General features: G+C 37.8%; 1 protein-coding gene across 1 annotated transcript in view; it reads left to right on the top strand.

The window, feature by feature from the left end:
• The first annotated feature begins 2,440 nt into the window (after window positions 1-2,440).
• Window positions 2,441-18,576, top strand: part of TMX4 (thioredoxin related transmembrane protein 4) — a 34,789-nt gene continuing 18,653 nt past the window's right edge. The window contains exons 1-2 of the mRNA XM_032419493.1: window positions 2,441-2,821; window positions 13,485-13,600. Of these exons, the coding sequence (XP_032275384.1) occupies window positions 2,649-2,821; window positions 13,485-13,600 (289 nt within the window). The 5' untranslated portion in view covers window positions 2,441-2,648. The remainder of the gene's footprint in view (window positions 2,822-13,484; window positions 13,601-18,576) is intronic.

Genomic DNA, 18,576 nt, shown 5'->3' with positions numbered 1-18,576 from the left:
TGTTCTCCAGGAAGCATCTTAGCAACTTAAGCTTCTCTCTGGTCTTGTGTAATCCTAGACCATGTCTTTTCTCTAAAAGTTTCATCATAGGAGCTTCCTGCTTCCTGCTTCCACTGGAGGGTCTCACATCAGTGATTAAATGCTTCAATCTTCAAGTGGTATATACACATCCTTTCTACTTGCAGAACTTTTACACTGTTGGCCTAACTTCATAGGGGATGTAGAAGTGTACTCCTTCGTGGGCTGGGAAAGAGAAGGGTGCTGGGTGTACATCTACCGCATGTGATGTATCAGTGAGAAACATGCAGATCTGGGGATAGAGGAAAAAGGACATTTGGCTTTTAACTCCCTCTTCAACCATAGAGGAAAAGGGGAAGCAGGGCAGGACCTATTGTCAACCTGACCTCAAGGCACACTCTCAAAGACTTCACCAGGGTTCCTAATGTGCTTGAGGAACGGGAGTAGAGTTACTGGAGTATAGGGGATTGTGGAAATGGCAGCGTGGAAAACAGGCAAAACGGAAGCAGTATTGTGAAGGATTTTGTGTACCAAGAAAAGCAAATTTGACTTTAATCTAGGAAAATTAGAGAGTCTTAGAAGCATTATAGCATGTTGTTGCCTCCAGATAATAAGACATAAGATTTTTAATCATACCATGTGTAAGGCATTATATTTATCCCATTTAATCTTCACAGCCCTCTTATGCAGTTGGTTCTATTATTACCTGCATTTAAACAGAACCTTGGTGTGAACTAGTTTTAGCCCCAAGTCACATAGGTAAGAAGTGCCAGGGCTCAGATACTGATCATTGGACAGCAATTGCCCCCTTACCTGGCTCTGTGCCATCGTGCTACTCGTTTGCTCCCATACATTCTTGCTATGGTCCTTCCTACTGACCTTACTCTGAAGGCCAGGAAATGCAATCCTTGAACACATGTTTTGTGTTAGAAAGAGGAAGAGCTTCAGCAATGAGTTTCTGTTGTGCCTCAGATACTCTCTCTTTTTAACGCTTCATTTTGCAAATTTTCCAGCATACACAAAAGTAGAAAAAAGCGAAAATGAACTTAGCTTCAGCACTGCTTGACGTTGTGTCGCTTATGTTTATCCATCCTCTCTGCACTCCCTAAATTTTATTTCTGGAGTATTATCAAGTGAATTCTAGACACCATATTATTTCACACACACACACACATATCTGTAACCAATAAAGACTTTTTAAAAATATAGTTATAAGACCATTATCACACCCCCAACAAAATTAGTAGTTATTTCTTAATAGCAGAATCTATTTTAAAGAATTTTTTCTACCAATCACGTATCATATACAAAAGCTGCACCAAAAAGAATGATAGAATTCCTGTGTATGATATTTTTTATAAGCAAAATAAAGTGTTTTCTATTGAGTTTATAGGATTGATTTGTATGCAATAACAGTGATTCTTAGTAACACTTATTGCAAGGACATTTTCCAAATTTACAATAATCTGTAAATGTGAGTCTTATATTTTTATAAGGGCTGGCTCCACATAGCATGGAGCTACTACTAATTAACGCCTAACGCAAGTAAGATCTTCTCTGGAGGCAAAATGAATCTTTCTCTCCTACAGGATTAGAGATCGATCTCATGTGCCCAGCAATACTGTTAGGTTTATAGCTGTCTTTGTTTTAAGCCCAGGACAGAAATCACACTTTTTCATCATGTATTGACCATATTACCTAGTTTTATGCTTTGCACAGCTAACAAATTTTTATAAAGCACACTTTGAAAAAGCTCAGTCACCTTCTAATTGTATTTCAGCCATACAAACTCAGGGTGTGGTTATCTCAAGGTACAGATGCATCTAATGTGTATCTGGAGAGAGATTTGGAAATCATTTAGGCTACTTTCATTTTAGATCTGACGCACTGTAGCCAAGAGAAGTGCGAGATCCATTTAATTGCAACTGCCAATATTCTTTTATTCACTGACTCGTTTTATGTTAGTACTCATGTTTTAGAAGTTCTTTATAAAATTACAATTATTAAAAAATACAATTGCAGAATCTAGTTTCACTATTATCTCCAATTAGGCAGTGATACTTCAATATACACACGCAGTATTTAAATTTTCCTCTCCCTTTCAGCGAGAGATGGCCAAGCATCCTTCTGTTTTCTCATTGTAAATAGGTTTACTCTGCAGTCCATTGTTACTTTCACTACCATTGAATAGGGGATGAATTTTTAAATTAGTGGCCGTGTTTCTCTTTAGAAATCCCCACGCGCGCCAACCCCCGTATTGGAGCCTGGGCACACGAGGTGCCAGTTCTAACTTAAGCAACATTGGGTCATCTGTTTATTTTCGGGAAGGGGGAAGGGGAGGAAGGGCGTCAGAAAGAAAGGGCGGCCGTTGCCCAGGCAACCGACACCCCGGGCAACGGCAAGGCGAGGCGGGAGGGGGCGTGGCCTCAGCGGGCCCAGGCGGATAAGAGGCGGCGCTGGCTTGCCCGCTTCCGAAGCTGGGACTGTTCGTGCGGCCGGGCGGAGGCGGGGCTGCCCGGCACCACCTCCGACTACCTGGGAAGGCCTGGGCTGGCGGGCTAGCGAGGCCCCGGGCCCGCCGCTTCCTGTCCCCACACCCCCTGCCGAGGAGCCTCCCTCCGCGCCCCAACATGGCGGGCGGGCACTGGGGTCCGCTGCTGACGGCGCTCCTGGCCGCCCGAGTCGCGACGGCGACGGAGGGCGGCCCCGAGCAGGCCGCGCTACCGGAGGAGCGGAGCTGGGTGCGGCCCATGACCGCCTCCAACTGGACGCTGGTGATGGAGGGCGAGTGGATGCTGAAATTGTGAGTGTGCCCGCCCGCCCCGCACGCCACACTGCCCTTGTGGGCGCCGCCCTCCCAGAGCCGCGCGGGCGTCTGTGGATCCTGCACTGCCCGTCGAGCTCGACCACTGCTCGCTGGGCGACCTGCGGCGCCGGGGCCGGGCTGCTCACGCTGCGCATGCGCGCCAGGCCCTCCTCGGTGACAGCTGCGGGTGCCGAGCATCGCTCTCCACCCCCCCCACCCCATCCCCCTGCCTTGTTAGCCCCCTGATTTGGGGGAAAGAGTTTTAGGCATGGGGTGAGCAGCTTACCAAGGGAAGGAGGGGTAAATGGAGAAAATCTGTGAAAAAATCGCGTGCTTTTGATATAGGCGTGTACGTAGAGAAGGGCTGCCATTGAATGACATTTACGTATAGTACAAATACGTAGCACGGGCTAGGCAAGGTATTTGTTGAATGAATAATTTCAGCACGGTGAAGGGCAGACCAGTTTGTGCAAAGTAGTTTGGTTTTCATTTTAAAGACCCCGGGATGTCATTGTGAAAAATAAAACAAGAAGATGGGAGTGTTTTTGAAGTTTTAGAACAAGATTTCAAACAAATGTTGATATTTGTTATCATTTTTAGAGGTAGAGATTTCTGGGTAGATATCTTAGTTGTGCTAGTGTAATAAAGAAAAGGACATTCCTAGATTGCCCCTTTTGAACAACAGAAGGTAATTGTGCATAGTGCCTTTGCTTGAAGGAGATGGGAACAATATAATTTTGAGTTAGGAACAGGGAAGTAGCTTAAAATAACTTCTAGGAAGAAAGTGATCATTTGGAAAAAAGCCTTGAGGTAGACAATGGGCAGATGTCTGAACAGGCTTCAGAGACCATCATGGTGGGCTTGCCCCGGGAAAATGAAGAACCTCTGGAGAAATGATCACTGAGACCTTATCTCTTTAGACTGTAGTTTCAGGTAATATACATACTTGATCACTACTATTTGCTGATTAATCTTACCTTGAGGACACAGACACACAGAATTGGATCTTCCCTTTCTTTGTCCAAGACCAAATTTTGATTCTTTCAGTTTAGATTGCAAACAGATGCCTATGGAGTGAAAACGTCACTTGAGAGATCGGGGCCAAAAGTTACAGCTCCCTTAGCAGATTACATTGTTCAGAAAACCATTACCCCTTCAAACATGCATATACCTTTTGGTCACAAAGAAGGGGATTTTTTAGACCTCTAGGTAAAATGCCTTTGGTATCATAATGAGCCAATGAAATGATTAAAGAAATCTGTAGACATGAAAGACTTATTAAACTGCTTAACCACTTTGGATGATGATGAGGAGGTCATTTTCCATTTAAGAGAGAAACTTTTAAGTAAGTGGAGACTTATTCAAGACTGTCATGTTTGTAATAATTGTAAGAATTTTAGACTGCATTTTGTCAGCTAGTACTACGGAAAGTTCTTTTTTAAAATAGGTGCTTACACAATGGAGCTTTCTAGATGTCAATTTTCAGAATAAATCTGACTTTGCGTATGTACATGATGAAGGTCAAAGCAGAAAGGCCTCAACACCTTTATAGCTCCTTTTTGGAATAGCTTTTTTTTTTTTTTTAAGTAAAAGAACTAAGCAAACTAAAGGTGAGCGTAAGCCACATTAAGCTCATAAACAGCAACAGCCAACAATTCCTGTGTTTGGACATGTCGACTGTTCAAATTATACTCTTCATAAATGTACAAGCCCAGACGTGGTAACCAATTGCTTTAAACTTGCCATGCGTCCATTGCATGGAATATGTTTGGGCTGTGATACAAGATGAGATTTGTAACCCAGAAGTAAGCTGCCCTTGAGATCATTTTAGTAGAAGTTCCCTTTTCATCGAGTCCACTTCAGAAGAGTTCAATGTGAAGGGAGGCTATAAAGGAAAGAAGATTTAAACCATTATATCCAACTTTCTTCTGTATACCAGAACCGAAGTCCTGAAGAAATATTGTGGCTCTTGTCTTTCTGTAATACTCCGTCTCCTCCCTTTGACAGAAACCCAACACTTAAAAAATATAAAGTTCATTATATTCTCTACCAGGATAGGCCTATAAATTTCTAAGAATTAACTCAAATAGCCAATAATTTATCAGATTTTTTTCTTGGTGTATATAACAGAGAAAAGCCAAATGTGTTAATACTAGCTACCATGTCAACCCCTTTTTCAAATGAACTGATCATAATAAACAGATTGTTAGGGGTCCACAGATGATGCATTTAACTGTCCTACAGAAGCAACTTAGGAGGCTTTCTGATAGTATTAAAATTTTGACATTACTTTGAATGACAGTTCTTTATTTGTTCATTTGCTTATATGCAGCTTCTCTTCAGGGAATTTTTTCTTTCATATCCCACTTCATACAAAGCTCCTACAATACAATTCCTGGTCATATTGGGATTGATAATTTAACTTATTTTTAAGGACCTAGCAGTGTTTTCTGCTCCTATTGTAAAACCTAATTTGTTATATTTTCTTTGTCTTTAAAACAGTCAATTATTTTGGCAACTTGCAATTGAATTTTCAGTTTTTTAAAAAGATTTATTTATTTATTTTAGAGAGAGAGAGGGAGAGAAGGTGTGCATGTGGGGGAGGGGAAGAGGGAGAGAATATTTGAGCAGACTCCCCACTGAGTGTGGAGCCCAATTCCTGGCTCTATCTCAGCACCCTGAGATCATGACCTGAGCCCAAACCAAGAGTCAGTCGTTCAACCAACTGAGCCACGAGGTGCCCCTGAATTTTCAGTTTTAAAAAAAGCACTTCTCTGTTAAGGAGAAATATCAGTTAAAAATATATTTGTAGTAATTCACCATTTCAATTCTGAACCTTTTTTAAAATCTGAAAAATTATCCCATTACTATTTACATTTTCATTAATGCTTATTGTATATTCAGTTTTTCTCTTCTTGTTTGCTTTTGTACATTGTTTTATAATTTTACGCCCATTTCTGCCATGTCTCTAAAATTGGCTTGCTGTGCTTTTCTCATCTTAACCTCTGATGAAAAGTTTCCCCTTTCTCAGGGTTAGAAAAGATTATATAATCTTTAAAATATCTTCTGATGTTTTCTTTTCTCTATTTCCATTGTTTTGTACTAGCCTTCATTCCGTTACTTTGTAACCTTTTGCTATTTTAAACTTTTTTGGTTCCCATTGTATCAGTCCTTGAGAATACTACTTTTGTTCTTTTGACAAACAACAGCATGCATTCTATACACTTTTCTGGTGTTTTTTTTTCCCCAGAGAAAAAAGTAGCTATCCAAGCTGCTTAATTTTGACCTGCCTACTTTTAAACTGATATCCAGAGACAAAGTATGTCTTTAGGTTAATTTACCTTTGTAAAGCGTATAGATCTTTATAAAACACTACCTTTTCTGACTTTGTTCTTGGGACAATCATGTTTCAAAATTGAAAACAGTCACAGTGATAGAGGGAAGTCTCATTTATTTCCCTAGGACCTCTAAGTTTTAGTAATTTTTTCCCCCCAAATCCTTCTTATTCCTGAAGAGAACATCTTCAACATCATCGCCTTAGCTTGTCCCTGTCAAATATCATTTTTTTGCAGTTTAATAGATTATCTTGATGTGCTGATTGAATGTTTAAGAGGTAGTCATTAAATGCTTAATATGTTTCAAGTTTAGAGTTAGGGATCTGGGAAGATGAAAATGAATGAGCTACATTCTTTGCTTTCTAGGGACTGTCAGTCTCCTGTGCTCTGAAGGAAATAAGTAGCAGACATAGCACTCATTTATTTAGCAAATGTTTACTGAATGCTTCTTCTCTTTCAGGCACTCAGCAGTGGTTCTCATCAGGCACTATTGTCATCTTGGTTTGGACAGTTCTTTGATATGTGGGGATGGCCTGCCCATTGCTGAACCTTAAGTATTGCTGCCCCTGCCCATTACATTCTAGCATTCATGTGACACCAAAAAAATTTAGCAATCTCCATCTCTTATGCATATTTCCAGATGTCTCTGATTGAAAACCACTGCCCTGGGTACTGTTATGGGTATTTAAAAACATACAAAAAATAGCTCATAAGTGAACTATATATAAGTATATGATTTCAGACTGTTTCCACAAGGGCTATCCACATCACCTCCATGATCCTCATCATCTCAGTCACAGTAAACCGTTACATTGTTTACATCACATGTCCTCTTATTCATCAATGCTCTCTTATTTGATCATCCCAGCAATCAGGTACAGAACTTTCATTCTCATTCTCATTTCCTAGAGGAGATTAAAACTGGAAAAGGTTAAAGCTTTGGGCAAGGCCAGAACTAGAATGCAGGCCTGAGCTTTGCAGTTCCTGATGCAAGCCTAGAATAGTTGGGTAGTGGGGGAGCCTGGTTTATTCAGGCTTAGGCTGTCAGCTAGCTAGCACCATGAGCCACCTGAAAGAAAGCCTTTTCTTTGAAGCCTGTGGGATTCAGAAGCCCACCCATAGTTTTATCATCTGTAGAATCTCCAAATGAAGAGCATTATTGCTATATCCTCATTCCTGACACTCTTCACCACTCAAACAGGTGCTCTGTCTTCTATGCACACAAACCACCCAGGAAAATTCTCACTTGGTCTTGTTTGTATCTGTCATGGCCCTTATCACAACTTGTAATTATAAATTAATTTTTTATGCTTCTACACTAGGTTTTTGTCTAATTCCTCTTCTAGACAATCAGCTTTTCAGTAGAGGACGAAAGTCTTTCTTCTTTCTATTTATCTCCAGAGCCTTGATAACAAGTACTAAGTGTTCAATAAATACTTTGACTAAGTGAATGAATGACTAATAGACTAGTTGTTCCTTTAATGAAGAGCTTCCTCATGTACATCACTGAAGGAAACATCTATCTGTATATATTTTCGTAGGTACTAAGGATAGTCACTGTCATCTCCCGTTTGTTCATTAATGTAATAAATATTTACTGTGGCCTAGGACCTGCCAGGCTCTGTTCTGTACAATGTTCTGTACAGTACAAGGGCAGTACAGTGGAGGTCCCTGCCTCCATGGAGTCTTCATTCTAAAGAAAGTAGTGAATTCCATTTTCTCTAGCAGGTATCATGGTTTTTGTGGAGTTGTCAAGTTTTATTTTTCCTCTACATTTTATGACAAAATGTCCTAGAAATGATCTTCTAAAGAAATAAAATCAAACATAAGCCTTCCAACTCTTGGATCATTAAGAGTTTTTCCATATTTTCCAGAGAGAGGAATAGCACTTGATGTAGATCATCTGTTGACATTTTGATTTAGTTTCATGTATTAAGTCATAGAAAGATGATACCTCTTTCATCCTCATTGCACATATTCTTTTGAGCACTTTGGTCAAAGTAAGTTCTGAGTGAAGATTGACCGTATCAGTCATTGTCCATCTCTGTTCTGCAAGGACAAGAAAAGAGAATGTACAGGAGTGCACACTCTCTCCTGAAGAGAGTGTGTGAAATTTGAGCCAAGATAGAAGAAGAAAAATTGTCCATTATTGGGGAATAAAAATGTATTTTTAGTAAAATTTTATTTCTAGGAAATGTTTTTAAGTAACTCCTTTCTTGTCCACTTAATGAAATCTCATACCAAATTCAGTTGGTTTATGCAAAGTAATCAAGGGCTTTCAACCACCTTGCATATAGCAGAAACTAAGTATAATATATGCATAAATATGGACATGGATGACAAAAACATGCTTTTGAATTTTGTTTCCCAGAAGTGGTTAAAAACATTGGACTGATATCCAAGTTGATGTAATTTAACAGTGTTTTAGCTACCTGGAATGTATTTCAAATGTCTTTTTGAAGCTTACTAACTTTATATACCACTGATGCCTGGGAAAAGTTTAAATAGAAAAGATACTATTGTATAGTTTCCAAGACTATAAAGCTTCTAATTCCTCTTGGAGGCTCTTAAATGAAAGAAGGATTAATTTGAATGTAAAAGACAAAGTTATGGCAGGTCAACTCTTTTATAGTTCTTAGAAGACTGACATTATGAACTAGTCTTAAATAATATAAATGAAGATCATATTCAGTCCTTTCTGCTGATTTTTGTCATGCATATGTGCATAAAAATTATATTTATATCTACATACATACACAGAGAGAGAGAGACAGAGTGTGCATGAGTACATGAAAGTCATGAGTTTCCTTATTTGTATTCCTTTAGCCCCTGAAGGTATTTTCCTTTAGTAGGTTCTAAATTACTGTCTAAATCACAGTCGTTTAGGTCCAAAAGAATACTAATAATTTAAAAAACTGAAACAACAGTGGACCATTTCCCACACCAGAGACTCAGAGCTGACTTATTTCTACCACCAAAAGAACACACTAAGTTAGTGAATGATGTTTGTGCACTCCCAACACAAATAGCTCTGAATAAATCTCAGAAATAATAGCATTCATAGTCTCCACTGGGTGGCAGCTACATAAAAAAAATGGAATATCTAAAGTGACCTCAATGGCATTTTTGTATCTTGAGATCAGTATCACCAAAATCCCAATTTATATAATGGCCTGTCTAGAGATTAGGGACTGGGATTTTAAAAAATAAAAGATGAAATTTGCATGATTTAATAATTACTGATGTAGTAAATATGTCTTTGAGTTAAATGCAAAGGCACAGGCCTAGGGAAACAAAGCAAAAAGGATCTAGAATTTGTTTAATTGTACTGCAAGATTTCTTCCTTATATTTGGTAATTTCTTCCTTCTGTGGTTCTCTCTCTCAATGTTGGGTCTTATTTTCCTTGGAAGTTTTATCACATGAATACCTCCATCTGGGTTCTTGTTCTGTGTGGTCTTAGGTGACCTTAAGCAAGGTCCTTTAAACCTGCCTTGTCTGTTTGACAGTGATGTTGTAAGGTTCAGATGAGCTCTAACGCATCATAAAAGTGTCTTGGAAATATACTGCTTGCAGTATATTACAAATGTAATTGGTATTGTTCTTAATATGTGCCTGCTTTATATAAGTCATCTAATCTCCCAATAACCTTCTAAGGTAGCTGCTGTTAGTCCCATTTTGCAGTTGAGGAAGCTGAGGCATGGAGCGATTACTAACCTGCCCAAAGTCACATGGTTAATTTGTGGTTGGTCTTGTTGAGTTCTTTGGCAGAACTCTTATCTAATACACTGAAATGCCCATTGAAGTACTAAATAATAAAATGTTCTCTTTTTCCCTAAAGTTTACCAAACAACTGCTTGTCCCAGTATCATCTGCCATATGGATATTTTTAAAATATGTAAAAAATGAATTTCTCAAAGACTATAATTTTCTTTAAAGTTTGTTCATTTACTTATTCAGCACATATTTATTGAGCACTTACTGTACCAGGGATATACTTTGCCCTGGAAATGTAGAGATACATGTGTTTAAATCAGCCATGGTCAAAGATGTCAGCAGATTGTTCCTGGTCCCTGTTCTCTGGTCCATGTCTCTGGTGTCTCAGGGATTGGACAGTGAGCTGTAATGAGAAGATTAATGACTTTTTTTAGAATTATCTTGGAATTGGCTATACTAGACCCTTTTAGAGATGGATGAACAATCCTTAGGATGAACAAATGTGCTTAAGTCTGGCTGCTTCTGGGGCCTGGCTGGAGAGAGAAATGCATGCCTTGCTTTGGGTATCCTTTCTCTCCTGGGCTGTGCCCAATCTCAATACTTGTCTCAAAGTACATGCAACCTCCCCATCATGTTGACTTTTTAACCCCCCATACCCTTTCATAATGTGAAAGATCAAAATATTGCCCTATTTCAGAAATGTTTGTTATTGTTGTTTTTCAGGAAAGTTGGTTTGTATGCATCATTGCCTTGAGTGTTACATGGCACTTACACACATGCTTCTGCTTAGGTCAAGATAAAAGGTTCGTAAATGATGACCTGACAGCACCTTTGAGCCTAAATCTTTTTATAGAATTTGATCATTTAACATTTTTCCCCTTTATTTCCTTTCCTAAGACATTTTTTCCTGTGTGTGTTTGTTTTATTCTTTTGGCAGACATTCTTTCCTACCTCTTTTTCCCCTCACCCCTTTCTTCTCTTAATGTAGAAATAATAGATGCCACATTTTATAAAAATAATTCAGGAATGGAAAATAAATTGGGGGGAATTAACATTTTCACAATGCTGAGCCTGCCCATCCAGAACTTGTTGGCTCTTTCCATTTAATCAAATCTTTAAGAAAAATATATTTGATCATTATGTTGTACCTAAAACTTATGTAATGTTATATGTCAGTTATACCTCAATAAAAAAAAAAACAAACAAAAACTATTTATTAGGAAAATTTCAAACATAAACAAAAATAGTAGTATAATGAACTCCCATCATCCATCATCCAGATTCAGTAGTTGTATCAACATATTGCCAATCTTGGTTCATCCATGTCTCCTGCCCTCTACCCCTGGGTGGCATAATTTACATACTATAAAATTCACCCATTGTACATACACCATTCAGTGATACCAAGTCTTTTAAAAGTATCTATTGCATTTATTCCCTCAGCATTTTGACTTAAGTTGAGGGTTTTGTTAAAATATAATTTAAACAGATTTAAGCAGATTTTTAAAATATCATGTCTAGTTGATGGCATCCCGAAATATTATTCAAAGTGTCTGGTGATGTTTTTTTCCGGAGTATCCTGTCCTATTTTGTGAGCATTGATTAATTAATTTTATTTACTGATTTTTTTCTTCTGGGTATTATTAAGCAAAACAGAATGTCTCTTCATTTGTATTCATGTATTTTTGTGACATTGTTCTGTAAATGTTAATTTTCCTTTTAATTGTGTCCTATGTTAGTATTTTAAAATCGATTTCCAGTGTATGTTATTGTTTGTTCACAGTATTTTATGTTAAGCATAGCTCTACCAACTCTTTAAGTCTTTAAGGCATATTTGATCTCAGTTCCTCCCAATTTCAAATAATATCTTCCTTTCTGCATTAGTTTCCTTGGACTACTGCAAATTACCACAAACTTAGTAGCTTAAAACAGTGGCAATTTATTCTCTCACAATTCTGGAGACCCAACTTCCCAAATCACCATGTTGGCAAAGTTGACTCTCTCTGGAGGCTCTAGGAGAGTGTCTGTTCCGTGCCTTTCCAGCAGTTCTTGGCATTCTTTGGCCTGTAGCTACAGACCACCCATCTCTGACTGCATCTTCACATGGCCTTCCTCCTGTGTCTCTGTGTCACACTTTGCTCTTCTTTCTTTTATGAGAACTTACTCTAAATCCAGGATAATCTCACATCAAGATCCTTACTTTAATTATATGTGTAAAGACCCTTATTCCAAATAAGATCATATGCACAGGTATGAGGGGTTAAGACTCTTTAAGAGATGCTGTTCAATCCACTATACTTTCTAAACAGCAGTTTTCTCTGGATTCCTGTTTTAACATCTGCATGTGAAATCCTGGAGCACATTAAAGCTTTATGGCCCATTTATGATGTTTTCTAGCATCATGGGAGGCAAAGTGAGGCCATTAGCGTACTGCCAGGAGGACAGTACAGCCTTCCAGTTTGCTTCCGTCTTATCCTTCCCTGATCCATTTTCCGCAGAGCTGCCAGATGACTTTTCCAAAAATGTAAATCTGATCATGATTCTTACTTTTTTTAAGGTATCAGTCATGGAGCTTGGAATAAAGTCCTAACTCCTTATACAACATTTTTAAAGGCTGTGAATGATGTTTTCATCCTGTCCTGTCAATACTCTGTCTTCACACTTCCTGTTCTCTCTGCTTGGGTTAGAACATTCCTTGACCCTCTCTGGCTGTTACTCTTACTTTAGATCTTAGCACAGATGCTCCTTTCTCTGTGGGCCCTTCTGAGATCATCCAGCTTCTGAGTGTCCCATAGCATCTGTTCCACATTCTCAGTCATGGCATTTGCCACATGGATTGTCATTACCCCCTGGGCTTACCTCTTTTCATCTGTAGATGATAGAAGCCACAAGGAGGAAGGAGGCACCATGTCTGTCTTGTTCACAGGGGTAGCCTCAGTTTTTAGCATGGTGCTTAGATCATGTTTATTGAATGAAAAAAACAATCTAAAACAGCAGAGTTCTGGTTGAAGGCCCAACTATTTATTTCTAACCCCTCTTCTACTTAAGAAAGTGTCTGTGGAGCAGGCTTAGCCTGTAGCTTCTACTTCCTTCAAATGGGTCAGAACTACCACATATCTTTGGAAATGACTTGCATTTTGGGGGACCCAATAGCAATACATCTTCTGGTCTCTACCCAACAGATCTCACTTTGATGAATCTGAAACTAGTTTGGCTAGTTTAAAGGCACCCTTGTGAAAATTATCCACCTTTAGTGGGACACTCAAAGCCTTTTCACCCTCAAAAATCAAAAGCTATCTGGTAAATAGTAAAATTTGGGTCCATTGTAAGAATAACACTGAAATAAGATACTTTATATATTACAATAATTTGTGAAAATCTTCTTAAACTTTAGCTATTTTTTCCCCAGGGAAGTGATATTCATACATTAAATTCTAGGAGGGGGGAATATGCTTCTGTTTTTCTATATCAAGCAACTTTGGAAAAGCTTGCTTTTGTTTTTCCCTTTAGTTAAGAATTTATTTTTTAAATTTAAATGCTCTATTTTTCTAGTTTGTTTTATAGATTTTTTTTCATATGTTTATATTGACTAGCTATTTTTCTTTTACAGTTACGCTCCTTGGTGTCCATCCTGCCAGCAGACTGATTCAGAATGGGAGACATTTGCAAAGAATGGTGAAATACTTCAGATCAGTGTGGGAAAAGTAGATGTCATTCAAGAACCAGGTACTGTACATGTTGAACATTAAATGCAAAAGTTTGTTACTTTTTATTTTGAGTTTTTTCAAGCATATAGAAAAGTTGAAAGACTAGGATATTGAGTACCCATGAACTGACCACCTAGAATCAACAGATAACATTTTAGCATATCTGGGAATGTCTATGTATATTTGTGTTTACATATATATGTATATATATATTTATATTGTTATTATTAATTTGCTGAATCATTTGAAAATCAGTCATAGACCCCATTATACTTACCCATCAATACTTCAGCATATTAAAATCTTTCTAATTATTTCCCATGTTTTTTACAGTTTTTTGAACCAGGATCTAATCAAGGTTCACCAACTGAATTTAGTAGTTACATCTTTTTAGTTTCCCTCGACCTAGAAGATAGTCCCCCCATATTTTTCATGACATTGACACTCTGAAGAGAACAGGCCAGGGTTTTGGCTAGGTGTTTCTTTATGGTAACATTTAATTTATTCTTGTAACTTGAATTTTGGTCTAGAAGCCTGATTCAGGTTAAATGCTTATGGCAAGAGTACTTTATAGGTGATCCTGTGACTTAAATTGTATTCCATCAGAAGACACATATTATCACCATTAATGCTGTTGAGTTTGAGCACTTGGTTAAGGTGACGACAACAAACATCTCTATTATAAAGAAAAGACCCCATTTGTGATTAGGACATAATCTGTGGGGTGATATTTTGGGGATTTAAGATCCATGATGATCTTACCTGAATCAAATATTTCATAGTGGTTTCCAGAATGGTGAATTTCTAATTCTGCTGTTCCATCTACATTTATTAGCTGTTAATGATGTAATTTTTCAAAAGAAAGAGGAAAATAAAGGAAACTTTTAAATTCAGAAAAGATACAATTTGTATTTGTAGTTTTAAAATAACTGTGTACTGTGTAGGGATGACTGGGTGGCTCAGCTGGTTAAGTGTCTGCCTTCAGCTCAGGTCATGATCCCAGGGTCCTGGGATTGAGTCCTGTATCAGGCTCCTTGCTCAGCGGGGAGCCTGCTTTTCCCTCTGCCTGCCACTCTCCCTGCTTGTGCATGCTCTCTCTCTCTGACAAATAAATAAATAAAATCTTTTAAAAAAATAACTGTGTATTATATATAAAATGAGAAGAAAAGTTGGGCTTTTATGATTCAAATTTCAAACTTGACTGTTTTGAAACTTTGTTAATTTTTTCCTGTCTACATTCAATTTCTATCTACTGTATCCTTTTACAAGAGAAAAAAGAAGGCATGGAGGTGTACCTATTACTTTTCTGTAATAACTGTGAGTGCAAAAACACAAAGTAATGCATTACCAATTACTTGGACAACAAAATGGATGGTGTCTGTTAAGATGGATGTGTTGACAAACCCTTGGAGAGAGATTTCGGTTAAAGCCATTAGTCCTCAAGCTTCCGCCTTTCTAATCATTTGAATCAAAGCCACTTCTGCCCATCTGCTATTTAGAGAAGGACAATTATACTTATTAGTTTGTGGTTTGGGCTGTTAGAGTGAGTTATTCTGTTTGGACATCAAGTGATGGCAATTATATTTTTGCTGTAAACTTGTTTTTGTCTTCTAGTAGTTCGAGTCCAACAAAATCAGGTGTAAGCCTTGCTAATTAGTGAGCACCAAGCACATTTTATGATGAGTTTCTTAGAAATGCAGCTGGCCTATTCACATTTTAGTCATTTGGTATACCTGCTGTGAGTTCACAGCACGATTTGAATGAAAAGAATTAAACAATTAGCTTTGTGATGGATTCACAGATCTAGAGGCTAACTGAATACAGTCTTTCCGTCTAAAATGTAGATTTACAGCTATTTTTTCCATTGTTAATGGATTGAGTGCTTTTTTTGATAATGTAGAGAGAAATTTATTATAATGAAATATTTTAAAAACAAATTTATCATTGACTCATACTAATTATGCAAATGTAAACTATATATATTTGAACTTTTATCAAAAAAGAAGGAAAAAAAGTCTTTGGTCCAGTATTTTTTAGGAATAGTGAAGAAACAAAGTCCAAAAAAGGAAAAATGATTGTTTTATGTATTAGAATAATTTTTAAAGTATAAGTTCTAGAAGTCTTTTAAATAATAAAAATTTAAAAACTGTAATTCATAAATAAAAATTATGAGACAAAATTCCACACACACGACTGAGTGGCCTAAAGAATATTTCACTTCAGATTATACTATTTTATTTTATACTTTATTTCAAATTATAATGCTGTCAATTAATCTTTTAAAAGGGTTTAAGAATAATGTACTTATTCAACAAACGTTTGCATTTCTACCATGTACCAGGTCTTGTTCTAGATAGCAGTGATAGAGATAAATGATACAAGCGAGTAAGGAAGATAAAGACCTGGCTCTCCATTGAGCTTATATTTTAGTGAAGGAGAGAAATAGTAACAAGAGTAAGATGGAAAACACTGTCTGGTGGCCATAAGGACTATGAAGAAGAAGAAAGCAGGATAAAAATGTAGAAAATGGTGGGAGCCACTATTTTCAATAGGATGTCCAGGGAAGGACTGTTCGACTAGATGCCTTGACAGATTGAGGGAGTGAATTCCAAGAAGCTGTAGGGAGGAACAGTCCAGGCAGAGCAAGCAGCATGTGCAGGCAGGGGTGGACTCGGCTGATTTGAGGAACCATGTGACAGCCAGTGGGGTACTCAAGAGAAACAGAGCTGGAGAGGCCGCTAGGAACTACACCATGGGGGTCTGATTGGCCATGACAAGGAATTTGGATCTTAGTATGATAGGAGGGAACCTACTGGAAGGTTTTGAGCAAGGGAGTGACATGATATGGCTTATATTCTAAAAGGATTGCTTTGACTGCTACATGAAAGCTTTTCTGTAGGAGGTTGGAAGTACAAGCAAGAAAAGAGGTTAATGCAGTAGTCCCGCATGGAGGCTATGGTGGCTCGGACTGGTAGCAGCAGTGCTGAGGGACTGGATTTGAGATATTGCATTTGGCTGGAATATCCAAAAGGATTTCCTGATAGATTGGCTGTAGCATTTGATGGAAAGAAAGAAGGTGGAGAAGACTGAAGGAAGAGCACATCTGGAACAAAGTTGAAGTTCAAGATGTTCAGTAGAAAACCAAGTAGAGCTGAGCTGGAGATGTACATTTGAGGATCATACCTGTAGATGGTATTTGAAAGGAGGGGAGGAATTGAGATCACCTAGGGAGGGTGTGCCAGAGACGTGCTTTGAGGATCAAAAACCTGAGCACTCTAACATTTCGAGGGAAAGATATAGTTCCAACAGAGGAAAGAGAGAAGCAGGTGAGGTAGGAAGGAGGTGGAGGGCTAGGGGGTCCTGGAAGCCAAATGAAGAATATGGTACTAACTCACTGGCAAGCCTCCGAGGCGGCTTGTCCCTATTCTTGAAAGCTCTTTAGGTATTTACTTCACTTTTACAAAATCTAACAGCCTGAATGAGCAGTGGGAAATAATTGAAATAATACTACTTTTCCTCAAATTGAGTACTTTACTGGATATTTCTGTGTACAGATTTATATTTGGTTACAGATCTCCATTCGTCTATTCTTTCATTAGGGCTGCCTTGCCAGGAGTGCTAATAAGGCATCATTTCATTTCTTTTCCCTGCAAGTAAAATTTAAAAAGAAGTTTTTTGTAAAAAAGCAAGAGTTTTTGAAGTGTTTCTGCATAATCTTTAGTTATGCCTATAACTCTTCCATTGGTACATCTCACAAGAGATTTTCTTAGGAATTTTGAACAGAAAATAAGTTTTCAGAATTATAAAGATTAGGGATTATACATTGTATTTTACAGCTGAGATGTAGAAGTCAAGGAAAGGAAAGGCCTTAGATTATATTACATGGCATTGCCTGCTTAATACTGCATAGACCAGGTGATGTATCAGTTGCATGTTCTTTGGGAAATTAAATGCAATGAGCATGCACTTGAACCTTCTGTTCCATGCAGATGAGCTTAGTTGTCAAGGACAGGAAAACAGCAGCTGCTCATAGAGTACCCATGGGTGATGGCTAGTTCACTAGACTAGAGGTAAACCAGACTCCTACCACAGCCAAGAATAAGCATTGTGTTTAAACCACTAATCAGTTGCAAAAGCCAACTTAGTTTACTGTGCTTCAGTTAGTGTTCATATTTTAATTTTATAATTGTAAAAATTAGTCTTTTGTATTATACTGACAACTTTATTTCAGTCTCAAAGGTAAGGTTAGTTCTACTTTTTTTTTTTCATTACTTTCCTTCTGCTACTCTTTTGGTGATAATAACTAACATTTAGTTAAGCATTTACTTCAGCCTATAGTTGTGTTAGGCACTTACATACATTTTAGCTTCATTCAACCCTAGGAAGAACTGTTTATCTCTATATTACTCAGAAAACTGAGGCTCAGAGAGGTTAAGTAACATGCCCAAAGTAACACAGCTAATAATGGTAGAACCAAAGCTAACAGCTATCCCCATTTTTTAAGTATTGAACTTAAATCATTTCTATTGTGTTTTTGCATATCAAAATATAGTTCCCTGGTATAATTTTTCTTTCTCTAATCTTTTAATTCTTTTCTTTCTTTTGATATACATGTTTAAGATAAGCTTAATAATAAGAAATTAAATTTTGTCCTGCATTTTGGATTAATGCCCTTTTTGTGTTGCAGTCTTCATTTTAAAGTAAAGTTCCCCATAAAGTAAAAAAGACATGCAGAAATGTTGGGAGACCTTGTGGTCAAACTTTATCTCTTTCAGTTAAAGTTTAAGAGTACACTTGTTTCTTCTACACTTTCTGAGGTTTCTTGCAGTGAATCATGATGCCAACCTTTGTAATGAGTTGCTGCCCTGCTGTTGTAATCCTTTGTTAAGATCATGCTTGCCTTGTTTTTAGACCTTAAAGCCCACAACCTCAGATGATGCTTATCTGTTCCAAGTTGGTCATGTTTTAACTTTTCAGGTAATGAGAGGCTCCCTT

The sequence above is a fragment of the Phoca vitulina genome, unplaced genomic scaffold (assembly GCF_004348235.1).
Source record: "Phoca vitulina isolate PV1807 unplaced genomic scaffold, GSC_HSeal_1.0 scaffold22, whole genome shotgun sequence".
Lineage (NCBI taxonomy): Eukaryota > Metazoa > Chordata > Mammalia > Carnivora > Phocidae > Phoca > Phoca vitulina.
This window is presented reverse-complemented; position numbering and strand designations above follow the sequence as displayed.